The sequence below is a fragment of the Condylostylus longicornis genome, unplaced genomic scaffold (assembly GCF_029603195.1).
Source record: "Condylostylus longicornis isolate FDR11 unplaced genomic scaffold, ASM2960319v2 ptg000045l, whole genome shotgun sequence".
Taxonomy (NCBI): domain Eukaryota; kingdom Metazoa; phylum Arthropoda; class Insecta; order Diptera; family Dolichopodidae; genus Condylostylus; species Condylostylus longicornis.
The window spans coordinates 275048-291969 of NW_026578014.1; the positions used below are offsets into that span (position 1 = coordinate 275048).

Sequence of the window (16922 nt, forward strand, 5' to 3'; positions counted from 1 at the left end):
AAGTACAAATTTTATAAATTGAGAACAAATTATAAATAAAATACAAATTTATACTATCTACATGAACCAATATAATTTATGCATATTGCTCGTATATATTTACACACTATCAATGTTCTCACAAGTATGTTGCTTTTATAATTTATCTTAGTAGTAATAATAATTTGTGTTACATATGAAAAAGGAAGGAAAAATTAAACTATACAAATTCAATACTGAATTAAAAAGCACTTATTAATTTCATGTTATTATAAGCGTATTATTTCATGTTAAAATAATTTTATAAAAAACTTGCAGTAATTACTACACGAAAATAGATATTTACTTTCGCAAAACCCTCTGAAAGACTAAAAATTTATAGAAAATACGTGTTTCAGAACCTTACCACCTGAAGAACATTAGTTAAATTTAAGGCAGACTTATGATTTTACTTTTATTATACTATTCTATATTATACTAAAAAAAACGCATGTCTAAAGTGGTTATTAACCATTTCAAAGATCATATTTCTGTTTTATTAATAAAATATTTGATAACTTGGAATATTTTTTCTTAAAATAGAAACAATTTTTATCTTTATATACCATACATAATTTCAACACTGCGTAAAGTATTTGTATTATAAATATTTTGCATAAGTGCAGGCGAATGTGCAAAAGATTATTTTAATCTAAAAAAATTCTAACGATCATCTGATATACACTTTTACAAATATTTCTGTCAAAATAAATACTATGTATTTGATCTGTTTCACAATTGAACGACATAAACTCACATTACACGTAAATCGAAGAAACTTCAAAATAACAAATTAAACGGTATGATTTTGATTAACCAGTTTTTTTGATAAGTAATAAGTATTTTGAATTTGAATCAAATCTCGTTCGTTAAAGAAATTTTCATAAATAGTGCTTATGAAGAAATGAATCAAATCAATATGATAAAGTTTGATAAATTGGAAGTAAGTATTAATAGCTGATACAATTCATTTTTATATTTTTATTTTAAACGTTTGTTTTTAGTTCGGAGATATGCATTTCCGAAAAATAAAACTAAATATCCAATTTATGAACATTATGAAAATTTGTGAAACAAGGGAAATATATAGAAAAACAAAATATGCTGCAAAATTCAGTTTTATTTCTTATATATTAATATTTTTAACCGGAATCAAACCGGAGTTGTGGAAAAAATTAGAAAAAGTAAGTGTTTTATATAATCAAACGTATCTGAAAATAGGAATACTGACTTATCCGTTGTCAAAACAAACGAAAATTTAAAATAAGTGAGTATGAAATTTTAGATGAGAATGTTATTGCTGCAAATATTTGCATAACATTAACATCGGAGACATACACATTAATCCATTACATACAATGATTTTAATTTAAAAAATTAAGTTTCGAAAAAAACGAGTCGACAGTGGAACTTATTAATTATATTTAATTAGGTAAACTTTTTTTTATTAAGTGACAATCCACTACAAATATTTTAACTACTTACACTATTTACATGATATTTAATTTTAAGTATTTCCGAAATTTCGCATGTTTACCATTATTCTTAAAAAGATAAATTTTTTTAATAAAACATGAATAAACTTAAAAACTTTTTAAATAGTGAACCTTTTTTCAGAAAGCTATTAAAAGTTTATTGAATATAAAAACAATACAGCCAAAATTTATAGCACCACTAGGAAAAAAGATCTACATTGTATACAAAAAGAAAACATACAAAAAATGCATTCAACGTTTAATAAAACATTATTCTGTTTAATAACAATGAATACCAATCTAAGAACCCTCTGAAATAACCATTCTTCTAATCGGTTCTCTAACAGTTTAACAAAAAGTAAGAAATTTCACAACTATAAATAAAAAATAAAATAAACGTTGGACTTTGTTCCCTCTAGCATTATGTCTAAACTAAAATACAATCTAAAATAACAAAATATTTAATAAAAACTTTTCAATACAACAGAAAATAAATTTTGTAATAAAAGAAATAAAAGAGAGGCGTAAGAAAATACAGGGTGAAGCAAAATATAGGAATTTTGAAAGATTTTGCTGTAATTCAAAATTTTTGAAAAATATTCATAATCGCATTTCGAAAGTTTTTGCGAATTTACAATTTAATTGTTCAACGCATTTAAACTTTACTATAATATATAAATTTAATTCTATTGAAAATTAAAAAGGAATAAATTTAATTGTAAAGCAAATATAAATATTAGAACTAGTTTAAAAATTTAGCTCTTTGTATCCAATCTCTATTTATTCGTCATACAACTGCAGAACAGATGGATGGCGTAATCAAAGGAACGACTTAAAGGCAGAAAAATTAAAAAATTTTTTCTCCTCAAACTGGACTCGAACCAGTGACCTACCGCTTTTTAGGCGGACGCTCTACCAATTATGTTGTATTAGTAAATTCATAATATTATATTAATATTTAGAATTAGTTGAATAAAAAAAAATAAATTTTAAAATTTTAATCTTATTTCAAAACCTAAATTAATAAATTTCCATAAGTGAAAATATTATAAAAACGAAAATTGCCATTTTAAATTTTAAAGATAAAATAAACTATAGTCAAAAAATTTCCATTCCATTTTAAAAAATAGTTTAATTTTATTTAAAAAAATTAATTCCCTATTTTTACTTTAAGTATTTATGCTTTTAAGAATATTTAATATAAAAGAAGCGAGAACGCTTAAGAAATCTTATTTGATTTTCTTCTTTTCAATAGAATTTCTCGAAACTGAAATCTTTACCTATGCTATACACAAACTTATAACAACGCAGAACTACTGAAAATTCTGAGAAAATTTAGAAAAAAGCATTTCATTGTTATTCAAAAAAGGAGTCCTTAAAAGTTTTCAATATTCTACAAAATATCTAAATGCTTTAAAAAGAACTGCTTGGAATAATTTTTTGTTAGATTATTTAAAAAAAAAAAATTTGAGATTAAATATTTGAAAAGAATAATTATTATGTTTTGAAGATTATAATACTCGTATGATTATGTAAAAATTTCTCCTTTTGTATATGTTTTTGTAAAAACATTTTAAGTTGCGAAATTTTGTAAAAAAAGATATTTACGAGTATAAGTATAAAAACACTTCTTATTAACTTAAATTTCACTAGCCAACACCTTTCATGCAATATTAATTTTTTTTGGACATATATATATATATATATATATATATATTAATTACTTTGGAATTTACATGCTTTTAAAATTTAATCTAGCTAACATTTTCTATTTTAATTAATGGTATTAAAAATTAATTAGTATTAAACAATAGTATTTTCTGAAATAAAATGTCATCAACAAAATTACATGTTCGATTTAATACAAAAATCACATAATTAAAAAGTTATATTTTTCGATAAATTTCTCCAATTTACACGTCACTGTAATATATTGTGACATTTAACGCAAATATAATATATAAGACGATGAGTTAGCTAGCTAGTTGTGACATTTTAAAATTCAATTAATTAAATACATATAAAATAATATTAATTGTTATACTTACATTTTATTTTTGTTGCCTTTTTTTATAAGATAACGATTTTTTCATACAATTTACAATATTACTTTTTCCTTAAAATAAAATCTACATTGCATTGTAATCTGCCAAGTCAGAAGTATTTAAATTGACAATTTTGCAATATAAATAACGAAAACAAAGATGAAAACTTTTCAACAGAATAAAACATTAGTATTTATATACATACATATAGGTAGTAGCATGTAATATAACAAAAAAGGATATACATATACGACTGTGTGTATGTATATATGTAACAAACAACAAAATATAATAAATTGAACTAAAAACCAAAATAAAAAAATTATTTTCCATATAAATCTTGATGTTGTCTCATTTACTAGTAAATTAACTTCATTTTCATTCAGTTTTATTTGCAATCCCAAATAATTTCTATACTATGTCTATACTTTTACAATTCCCCACTTTTTACAACATGAAAAAGGGCATATGTACATAATACATATTATGTTTCGCCCTTTAAAACACTGGTAAGAAAAGATATTTTAAATAACAGAAATCGTCAATCTTCAACATCAAGGTTTTTTTAAATTGAATCACCAAAAATATATATAACTGGATCTACATACATATATAACTCCAAAAAAAAAAAAATATAAATTAAAAAGTTGTATTTATATAGGGAAAAGGAGTAGTTGGGGCTCATCTAGAAGGTTCTCGACTGTTGCAATTATATAAAATTTTGTTTAAAATTAATTTAAACTTAATGACGAGAATTTTCAAAATTGAGAAATCAGTGCATTATTGAATTTACATATATTTCTCTTACATTAGTACTGAAATTTGTTATTCATTAACCATAATAACATTAAAAAGTTGTAAACACCTTAACAAAAAAATGTCTTGTGAGTTAGTGGTTTGTTTTTACAAAATTTTGAATTTTAAAGCAAGAAACCATGTAGAACTTCTTTGGTTTATTATACGAATCTTAAAACTATAGAAATCATTGGAGCCTTTCAATTAATCCTCTGGTAACTTACTAATTTACATATGCACATGTTATGTTTTTTGTTAACTATGTTTCTTAAAACAAATGTATGTAATTGGAATAAACATTTCGGCAATGTTACTTACATAGCTTAGAAAATTTTGAAATTCGTCGCTTTAAAACATTGAAAATTTTACAAAACTCCAAAGAATAACAATATATCTATGTATTTTTCACTTTAACTGTTGAAGTTACTAAAAAACTCCAAAATAAAAATATCTCACACACACACACTTTTCTAATTCTCTTTGTTATTTAATGTGATATGTGTATAACACGTCATCATTGTTATGAAAAATTCATACAACCCGATGATGACAGTAATAATAACCCATTCGAATATACTTATACGCATATAACCAAATACATATATTTATACTACATGTATTACAATACATAATATGGGATATATTGTACATTTAAACATATGAATGTTAAAATACAACAATATTGTGTGGGAAAGAGAGAATGAAATATTGAATTTAATAAAACCAAAAATTCTTGAAAACTGATAGAAAGTGAGTAAAAAGGAAAAATAATGAGACTACATTTAAAGAGTTTATTTTCGCTTTGTTTTGAAACATCAGAAAGCAAAACCACAAGAAAAAAAGACAAGAGAAAAATCTTCTCTGGAGGACCCTTAATGTTATAACATTATAATAACGGTATTATTTTATCCTTTTAGTTAAATTTTTTTTATTTTTTTTTTTAGTTTTTCTCCCCTTTTTTTTTTGCTTTCAATAATATGTGGTCTTATAAAACATTTGAAGTCGTTCGCAATATAGAATCGAATACAAAAAAAAAATTTATTTTTATTTTGTTTTTATTTTAATAAAGTTTTTAATTTCATGTGTATAGGCCTGTTACAAGTTGAAAAAGAGGTTAGAAATTGAATAAGTGAATTAAATTTTATTTGTATAATAAAAATTGTGTTGCCCCAATAAAAAGTTATGAAAAAGGATTTCAACATTTTTGTCATGTTTTGAAAATTTTAAACGCTCAATTGTAAATTGAACCATACATGTATGAAGCCGATAATTTAGTATTCAATAGTTTAATCTATGATATCAATAACGGAAACAAATTTCGGTACTCAGTATGACTTTTTATAACCTTAATTTAAAAGTAACGCGAGATACAGCTAATTAATTTACTTATTCAAAGATACTTTCAAAAACCTATATTATATATGATATTGATAATAAGTGTGCGTATTAACCTACTTTTTTCGAAAACGTTTACTATTTCAGTGAACAACTTCTTTTCGTCTCTGTAGAGCCCAAACACTGAAAAATAATTCAAAGCTTTTAAGAAATTTTTAAGCAATTTATTAAATATTAAAAATTTTAGATGCTAAGCATTCCTATCTAGAAAAAACTCTCCTCTCTTAAATATTTGATCTCATTACATATATAAATAAATTGAGAGTTTTTATATTTCTTGTAAATACCCATTTTTGTCTAGTATGCTGATTATAATTAATATTTTTTTGTTTATTCAATACATTGTGTAAATATTGTAAAGTAACAATTCTCTACTTACGAGTAGATATGCGTTATAGATACAATTTATACAGACGGTCATTTTCTGATTTTACAACTCATTGCTTGGTGACTTTCAAAAAATCTAACGTAATCCTTTTCCTGAATTTTTTATTATTTTTTATATATTTTATAGTCCATTTTTAGTTTTTTTTTTTTTTTGTTAGCTGTTGCTCCCTACTTCAAATATTGTAGTGGATATTATTTATAAACATACTCTTGTAAATCCATATTATGTACATAGTTTAGAAATTGAAAAATAAAAACCTAAAACAATTTTTTTTTTGTTTTAACAATTTTTATTTTTACTGAAATCTTTGGAAAGAGAATGTGAGTGAATATAATACAGAAATGTAGCCTCATCATTATGTTATGGTTACTAAATGTATATAAATTTTATTATCATAAAAATTACAATGTATAACAGTTCATTATTATAATAATAACCGATATTATCTTTATATTTTTCTGAGGTGAATTTATATTTAGGTTTTATGAAAAGGAATTCTACTAAATGAAAAGAGTATGTGTAATGTTCGTATTTATATAAAAGGTTTGAAAGTTTAGGAAATTACAAAGTATCTAAAAATAATTTTTCATTTTAATGTGAACTTAACAAATTTAAAATTTGCAACTGTTCTCGTTCGTTTTTAATTTTGCTTACATACATATACTCGTATGTTAACACAAACACATTAATTTTTTTTTAATAAAATTCCGTATTAATTTTTTGCAAAGCGGAAGCACTTTTTATTTTATTGTTTGTTAATATTTTCAATATTTCTTTTCTTACATATTACAGTTTTTCTTATTACTTACTCTTACAATTTCTTACATTACTAATAAGTATAATTCACATTGTATTTCTTAAACTTACAAATTATAATAAATTCATTACATAAATATAATTTACTTTTCACTCATTCCGTTTACAATATTTTAAATATAAATTTTTAAAAAAATATTTATATTCACGTAATTTACTTTGTTTCCTACTAATTAATATTTGGTTTTCTTTATAATATATAATTATTTTGATATGGAATTGATATGTTAATGATTAAATTCATTTTTGATTTATAGTAGTTTTGGTTTTAATATAGTTAAATTAATATATTAGCACTTTTGTTTCATTTAAATTTGATAATGTATATATTGATTATTTTACTATTTTTTTTTTATATATTTATTATTACATTTATTTTAAAAAATATCACTCATAAATTATTATTGCATAAATAAATCTCACAATATTACTGATTTGTGATCAAAATAGTAGCAGATTTTTTTTTCTTTTAAAAAAATTAGCAAAATTTTAAAAACAATCTTAAGCGTTTTCCTTAACTATATAACTTTTATGTTTTTTAGTTTTCAAAATATTTAATATTATTATTAAAATTAACAATAAATTTGTCTTAGTCTAATGTGATTTATGTAAATTCGAAAACAAATAAAAAATTTAAAACGAATTTTAAAGTCGAATGTGTAAAATAGGGTGTTTTTCTTTTGTTTAAGTAAAATAATTACTTTTAAGTGTTTAACGTGCATAAAGTGTACAGTTCATTTTATTTAAAGTTGCTATTAGATTAGTCATTGTGTATGAAATATTCTTGTAACATTATGGTTATTTCAAAAAGTTGTTTACCCAAAAGTATTAATAAGTTTTGTTTTTTTTCAAAATTTATTTTGCAAAAACTTAGAAGTTGCAGAGTATTCATATACTTTACTTAAGCTTGAAATTTTTTTGTAACTGCTATATTTTTTTTCTAAAGAAAATATTTTCCATTAAAAGGTTTTTTTTTATATGTACATATTCTCAATTATTCTCAAATCTTATAGCTCTCCAATAATCGAGGAAAATATTTTAAGCTTCAAAATTATTATTATGTACTTTTAATAAACCAAATTTTTAATGCAGCCATCTATAAAACCAACAAACTTTTTCTTAAAATCTAACTTAAATTTGATTCAAAAAATTCTTTAAGATACAGTATTAGCCTTATACTTTTAGATATATGTATAATATTTTTGAGCATTTACTACACTTTCGTTATGGTTTTATAAATCATATTTTGCAAGTTAAATTCTTCAAATTAGAAATCAAATAAATACAATTTATTAAACTTCAAATTTCAATAATAATAGATTGATCAATAATAATAATAAGAATAATTTAATTAAAGATTTTGATGAATTTATATATTATTATATCAAATAAAGAATTCATAAATTAATACTGCAATACAAGTAAATTGACCGTTTTAGGTCTAATTAATAATAAATCAAGAAAAAGCCTCACAATTAATCAATATAGCAGCAAAATCAATTAATCAATTTCTATAAGATTTTAAACAATTTTTTAGGATTCTCTTACACATTAAATTGGTCAATGAGAAAACTTACTCAACCTTACAACTAATTTTTTGCAAAATTGTAAACTACAAACCAAAAATTAATTTTATTTCCAACCGACCAATTTATCTATACTTCTTGGAAGTTGTTTAAAAAATTAATATTAAACATAAGTCGGAATACATTAAAATATTTTTTAACCTACTTTAAGGCGATTTCTTAATTTTCACATTGATTTTAGAGAATTCATTGACATAGACAAAACAGAAGGGCGCCGGTCTGTTTCATTAACATCTGACATTTTCTCCTTTTGTTTTTTTGTCCATGGAAAATCAAACATTTTCTCTCCTAATCCGAATTTTTCACCATCTTCAAGTGTATTTGGCAATTGTCTGTAACAAACAAAAAAATGATATTTATATAATTATAAATTGGTTAATTAAAATGATATTTAAAAAAAATTCTTTCTTACTTATTCATTGTTTCAGGGAGCAGAAGACATAAAAATGAACCACTAAACAATAAAATGCATAATATTATAGATGGCAATGGTTTAAAAAATTTTCCCAAATAAATTATGTAGGCACTCAAAAATGTCACACCATAACCAAATAAATGAACAGCTCCAACAGCTTGTCCTCGAACACATGTGGGAATTAATTCCGCTGCATACTGGGCTGATGATTCATAAGAAATGCAAACACCGTAACGTGCAATAAATAGCATACATGCTAATAGAGCAACATTTTGATATTGTTGTTGATAAGCAACTATAATACCAGTTGCAGCTGTAAATACACCACCAATGAATAATGACATTGATGCCATAGCTTTCCGACCCAAACGATCTTGTAATAATACAACAGACATGCAAGACGGCAAAACTGCCATTGAGCTAATTGTAAACATTATGAAAGCTGATATTCCCATATTTTCAACATTTCTCGAAACAACATCGTAGCATAAAGTAATAACAACACTATGAAAACGAATTAAGAACAAATATATATCCTTACCTCAAATACCAAAAAAACAAATGAAAACTTACGATTTGAACAGAAGAATGCTAGTTAATTTTCTTAACCTTGGAGTTTTGAACATTGTAAAGAAATTAACTTTTGTATCCGTTTCTTCGTTTTTCTCTGAATAATAATCTTCAAATGCTTTGAAAGTTTCTTCCGGAACTACACGTCCATTAAATTTCGCCATTCTTTTTAAATTTTGCACCGCTCCATTGTAATCTTTTCGTGTTACATTCCACTGCGGACTTTCAATCAAAATGAAATAGGAAAATATCACAATCACCAAAGGAATTGAAGCACACCACAAATATATTTGCCAATGTCCAACCCAAACTGCAAGCCATGGGCATGCTACTAAGCCGGCTGGATAAAATATACCGGTTACAAAATTTAATCCAGTAGTACGCATGGACGGACGTAAATACTCTAAAACTTTTTTATAATAAAAACAAAAATTTCTATTATTGAGTTTATACATATATAATTTTTTTAAAATTAGCTCACCCAATATGTATGTCATATAATAATTTGAATCAGCAGCTAAACCAGACAAAAAACGGCAAAATGAAAATGTTACTACTGTGTTCGAGAATGACGTGACAAAATCTCCAAAAGCACCAGTTAAATTTGAAAGAATTATAACTGGTAATCGCCCCAATTTATCAGCTAAAACACCAAAAGCACTCGTTCCAACAACAGAACCAACGAAAAAAAATGATTGACCAATTGTTGATTTAAATGATGAATGGCACACCCAATTTAACTAAGAAAGAATATAACAACAAAACAAAAAATTATTAAGGATTTTCTAATATTTTTATATAGCAAGGGTTTCATAAACAAATAACATTTTTTAAAGCATACAATCAAATCCACATTTTTAATTTATGAACAACTTTTAATTAAATATAGAAATATAATTTAAAAATAAGTTCAAAATGTCCACAATAAATTCAAAATGACACCATGTACCATAACTGAGTTGCATGTATTCGTTTGTTGGGTGATAGATGTATATTTAGTACACCTTTAAAAATGTTTCCATCAGAAAAGTTTACATACTTTTAAAAATCCTTATATTAATCAATTTTTTTCTAAAGCAATCATGTTCCGCCATGCTTTATACAAACAATTCCACGTACATTTTGAAATATTCCAACACGTTAATTAAAATATTTTATTGCAAATATCTTTCATACAATAACATCTACTTATAAGCTTTATTAATTACATTTGCTTCTTTATCTTTTATATTTTGAAAAATAATTTACACAAACAAAGCATAACTTGAATCACGGAATGACGTGAAAATAATATTTTATTTTCCAAATTCCTTAATACAAACATATTTTTACTTTAACATCTGTTGGATACTTTAGATTTTCATTGGTAAATGAGTCTTTATAATTTTTTTTTTTTTGTGCAACATTAGATAAAACCGCATTAAAAATACAAAATGTATAATAATTCTTTTATATTACAGGTACTTTGAAGGATATTTTAATAATAACAGTAACTTTTTATGTAATATATAGTTATGTATAAAACATACAGTATATGAAAATAAATAAATAAATAAAATTCACCTCGGTTGTCATACTTCTATATCCAAATTCATAGTTATAAATCCACCTGTCACAAATTTCATCCTTGGCCGGTATACCTCTTCCATCAACAATATCACTTAATTTTGTACAAGATGGATTTTCGAATCCACTATAAATCTCTTTAATCTGATGAAAAGACAAATTTTCCAGCTTTTCATGATGACACCTAATTTTTAGAATAGAAAGGAGAAAGAATAAATTGAATGTACCAAAAATGAGAGAAAATTTTATTCATTTTATTTATTTTTGTATTTTGTTTACTCTTGGATTATATAATATGTGCACTCTTATACTCGTATACACATACTTATGATATATTTTGTTTGTGAATGTTAATGATAAGTTCTATGTTTATAAAATATCATTTTTCATTTTAAAAAATACAATTTTATAATTTATAAAATTCCATCTAATTTATAATAATAATGAATTTTGTAAAAGTAGTCGCTAAACAATACAAAATTGTATTTAAAAATGATGTGCCGACCATGATAAAAGTGAATTTGATAAATTTAGACCAAATATTATTAATTAATAAAAGCATTTTAGAATTATTATATACATGCATACAGAAATTTGTTATACATTATTTCAATAAATAAAGAATTTCATACGAAACAATTTATTTTTATTTCATATGTACCTATACATATATACACTACAAATATACATATATGTATATGAAAAAATGTCCGTGCAATTCTTAAAACTTGATTTGTCAAAATTTAGTAACATAAAAACTGTGTCTAGAAATTAAAGTGTAAGTTTATAAAAAATGTTTATGAATGCGATAATTTCGAAATTGCCATTTTCTGGTATAAGTGGTATGCATTATGCTTTATGTCTGACAGTTTCAATGTATCCAAATGTCATGTTTTATTTAAACAATCATTAAAGAAAAAAATAAAATTTAAAGAGATATTATTAAGAAAAATGGAAGATTTTATTTCAAAACAAAAAAAAAATTGTTTTTAGAACAAATTGCAGCTATAAAATATCACAAAGTTTTAATAATTCTCATAGAGATTCTTTTCTTATTTCCAAAAAGAAAATATTTGTATAAGGAAACATTAAATAAAACTTTAAATAAATTTCAATTTCTTACTAACACAAGCATTTTTTTAAGAAATTTCATATTTTTTATTAAGTGTATAAGAGTAGAAAGAAATTTGTTTCTCTCACAATGTACAGGTTTCAATGTACAGGTACAATTTCCGTTTTCATATAGTTTTTCTTATAGTTTTTTTTTTCAATTTGTTTATACCTTTTTAATATATTTATAAGGGAAAATATATATGTATGTATATGCATTGTTCAAAGAAAATGACAAATAAAATGAAAGCATTAAGGTATTCAATCACAAGCAAACAGAAAAAATAAATCAAAACGTTATATAAGAAATATATTGTATATCATACAATAAAATAAACATTATTATACAAAAAAGTATTAGAAAAGAATAACAAATAAACACATAAATGTAATTGTAAAAATTTCAATTTCAACCCATGATGGATAGTGTTCGTCTAACAGAAGTATCCTGCAGGATATTAAGTGTCACATAGCATAATATAATGGTAATATAAATAAATACAACCTGGAAAATAATATTATGGATAGTAAAGCTATAAGAACAGTACATGTACCACATTTTATATTGTAATCAATTGTATTAACAGACACATATACTTTTAAAATTGAATAACTATATGTATAAAGAATATATTTTTAATATATGTATTTACATATAATATATTTGGAAAAATGACATTGAAAAAGAAAATGTTGTATAAACAATTTACAAAATTTTATATTTAAATTTACAATAATTTTTTTTTTGTAGTAATGAAAATTTTAATTATGATTTAATTATATGTATAATAACTTAGTGTATTATACATACTTAAATGTATATATATATATATTTTTGAAATTTAATTTAATATTTTTCTAGAAGGTCAACTTTTCTAAAAAATTTTCTTTTCAAGTTCGTTCTATCAATGATGTTCTCTTTAGTTATACATGAACTTAGAAATAAATATATAGTTTACCTCAATATTGTGAAAAACTTTAACATAGTCCTTTTCAAATTTTTTCCCTATATTTCTAAAAGAGCAACAATATGCTACATAGAAAAATAATGTAAGAAGTTGAAATAAATGTACTTGTAGACATTTATTTGTAGGTGTAAAAAATATAAATATGAATGTACCAGGTGTAATAAATTTCTTAAGAAATAAATAAAATCTTTAAAAAGAAGAAATAATAATAATAAAATGAAAAAATAAAAGGAAAAATATGGCATGTATACAAAATAACGAGTTATAAAATAAATATGAAGATGTTAAATTTTAAAATGGTCATGAATAAAATGTTAAATTATGTACAAAATTTGAATTTATTTTTATTTGAAAAGTTGAAAATAATTTTTATTATATTATTCAAGAGATTTATATATTTTAATTTATAAAATGTTAAATATATACATGGAATTTAGAAAATTTTCTATTCAAAATAAAATTTAAAATAATGGCGGTATACAAGCTTATAAGCATAGCACAAAGCTTTTTGAAAAAAGATGAAAATGAATTTAAATAAGTAAAAACTATAAATATGGTTTATGTTAATTATTTAATTGATGATATAATTTATAATAGTATTTTTAATAATATAATTTTTTCAAAAATATTATTTTATTATAAATTTTTTAAAAACGAAATATGATAAAATTTTTTTGAAATTTAAAAATATAGCTTGTTTAAAGAACTTTTCATATAATCTATACAAAAATAATTCATTATTATTGCATACACATATATTTTAAAACAATTATATTGCATAAATTAAGGCGAAGAGAAAATTAATACATCGTTGCTAATAATATATAATGTGCATAGAAATAAGAAGGTACGTATAAATGAGTAAACCGGTATACTATATAAATAAGTAGGTTTAAATGTATACATTATGCATATATTAAAATAATATATTAAAATAATATATATAATTTATATTATGTATTTTCATTGATTAATTGAAAGATTGAAAGACTTGTACTTTAAAAAAAAATGTGTTAAAAATGGCAAACTTTTTAAAAAATTAAAAAAAAATAATTTACTATGGAAAACTTACATTCTTTAAAATTTTAAATCAAATAATTAATATGAAAAATTATTAGTATGAGAAAATTATACATAAAATTATGCCTATGAGTTAATTAAAGCATTATATAGCATTGAGTTTTTATGATTCTGCTTATTCATAAACAGAATATTAATAATTAGTATTAGTGGAAATTATGAATTTCTATTTGTATTAAACGAAGAAATTTCCTTTCTAAAAATGTCGACTACAGAAATTAATCTCTAACTTAATCAGTATAAAATTCTAGTCGTTATTTTAATATTAAGATTGTTCCTTTAGTAAAAATAGAAATTCAAATTATTGGCACTATTGTTTGCACAGTGTAATAAATATGGATCATATTTTGTTTTATTTTTTCGCTTATTAAAATTGTTAGAAAGCAAAGAAAATTAAACATAAAATTGTTAAACAATGTTTGTTATAACTGAATATAGAGTTGAAATAAAAAGCCGAAGTTTTTATTTTATATTTTTTTATTTTTCACTATTTTAATGGCTGTATTTTGAAAAAGAGACAAAATGGCAAAAAACAAAAATATTATTTCAACTTACCAATGTTCTGGAACAAAACTAATAATAGTTTGTGAAAAATAATGCATTGCTAACATAAAATTTATGAAAGCAAAAACTCCTAGTAAAACAAATTGATAACGATTGAAATTTCCACATTTTTCTAAAATTTGATCGTAATTCATTTTCGAAATAAATTTTTTGTTTTTCTTTTTGGTTTTTTATCAAATAGTTATAACAGTTAATTTTGTCTTATATAATAGCAAAAGTTAAGTTTCTAATTAAATAAAAGTTTATGTTTTAATTATCCAGTGAGATTGTAAGAATATTTCATAATTTATAATTCATTATTAAATTAGTATACTTAAAATATTAAAGCTTTCTTTATTCATTAATTAAAATATTAAATCCACGAATTGGTTTGAAATTAATTTATTTTATTTTAAAATTGTAGTAATATTAGACTCTAGATGTAGCATTCTTTTCGTTATACACACCTCTATTCAATAAAATTTTTATTAAATAACTAAATTTACCTATATGTATATATGAATTACATACTTTGCAACTGGCACAATTTCTTATATCAACGAATAATATATTTATTCTTTAAAAATATAATTATATAACATCATATATATATATTTTGCACCACCTTTAAACACTCTTGTTAAATTTGTAATTTAAAAATACAAAAATGATGTTTCTTTTTATTTTCCTTTTTCGCGTAGATTTACATTGTTAACAGATCGTTTCTAAAATGAATTAAAAACATTATTTAAGACAATTAAAAATTAAATTAAATTAAATTTTAAATATTTTGTCTTGTACATAATAATTATTAAATTATACTAAATCTTCTTTTTATTAATTTGCTGCTTTTATATATTTTACTTTTAAAATTAAAAATATTAAAAAGAAATTTTTGCCTCTTTTTGTATAAAAAAAAAACAGAACAAAAATGTAATGAGAAAAAAAAACTTTCGTTTTTAAATATTCCTTTTATTCTACACTAAATCTTATTTAAAATATTTTAGAGATAAGATTAGAAATCTATTAAAAAACAAATATTAACTTGCAATATTATGCAAATAAAATCTTTTTACATACCCACATAGAAAATATTGCAACTTTAATTCTTGACTTTGAATTAAAAAGAACATCACCTTATTAATATTGTGATAAAAATTTATCTTAATTTTTTTTTTAAAACAAATATTGTAGAAATAATTTCGTAGACGAATTATAAATATATTTGTTTTGAAAAAGCATTGAAGTACTATGATATTTTGTTCAACAGGAGGTTAAAAAAGAAATTATAAATTTGCTAACAAAACAAAATAGAAAAAATATTTACTCGAAAAACAAAAAAGTTACGACTTCTAAGAGAATTAATTAGAATAAGTACATTAATGTCAAATAACATTCATTTACAGATTTTTGTAAATTCACGGCTCCTTTCGATATTCGAAGTTCACCTTAATAATGTAGCTTTATTACATTTGACTTTACTTTTTATTTGACATGAACTGAATGTTATACGTTAAAAAATTTTTAAGCAATAAAGAATTATTTAAAGGGCCGCACAAACGATATGTTTCCCAACATAATTTTAAAACACATAAAGTAAAATTAGTTCCTATATTAATATTCTTAATAGTATTACTTTTACATGATTGGAATGGATTTCAATCACAGTGACACTCTATATAACAATAAAAATATATAAAAAATTTTGTCTCATTAACAGAGATTAAAGAGCTATAAGTTTATTCCGTAATACGTCAATATTCATTTAATTACATTAAGGCTACCGTTTTCTTAATACATACTTATAATTAAACTGTTAAATGCAACTAGAAATCTGTATAAAAATTTTACATATTAAGCCTTATTTATATATCTATTTAATCCTCAAATAATTAAATATTGTGATTACTCTTGGTAAATTATTTACAATATTAAAATATTTATTTTTAACGTTTCATCAAATACTATAAAAAAAAGTAAATACTATAGTTTAGATTAAAATATGAATTAAAACCTTTATAAATTAACTTAGAATTAAAGTTTCTAAGTTAGTAGTGTGTTGTTGGGTGTGAAAAAATGACACAATATGGAAATTTTAATTTCTTAAAGCAATCGCGGTTTTGTTTGTACAATTTAGGAGGTAATGGAAAAA

At 22.3% G+C, this 16922-nt stretch overlaps 1 protein-coding gene across 1 annotated transcript; it reads right to left on the reverse strand.

The window, feature by feature from the left end:
* Positions 1-7502: 7502 nt before the first annotated feature.
* Positions 7503-15458, reverse strand: LOC129610561 (organic cation transporter 1-like). The gene is made up of 6 exons (XM_055523174.1): positions 14783-15458; positions 11067-11253; positions 9985-10243; positions 9507-9912; positions 8931-9437; positions 7503-8850 (listed from the first exon to the last, which is right to left on the reverse strand). Exons 1-6 carry the CDS (start codon positions 14923-14925, stop codon positions 8685-8687), a joined length of 1668 nt encoding a protein of 555 aa, XP_055379149.1. The 5' UTR covers positions 14926-15458; the 3' UTR covers positions 7503-8684.
* Between the last annotated feature and the right edge of the window lie 1464 nt (positions 15459-16922).

Coding starts and splice junctions, on each gene's coding strand:
- LOC129610561 (XM_055523174.1), bottom strand. CDS start 14,925: ATGAATTACGATCAAATTTTAGAAAAATGTGGAAATTTCAATCGTTAT. Junction 9,913..9,984: donor TTATATGACATACATATTGG/GTGAGCTAATTT, acceptor ATTATAAAAAAG/TTTTAGAGTATTTACGTCCG. Junction 8,851..8,930: donor CTCCCTGAAACAATGAATAA/GTAAGAAAGAAT, acceptor TGTTTGTTACAG/ACAATTGCCAAATACACTTG.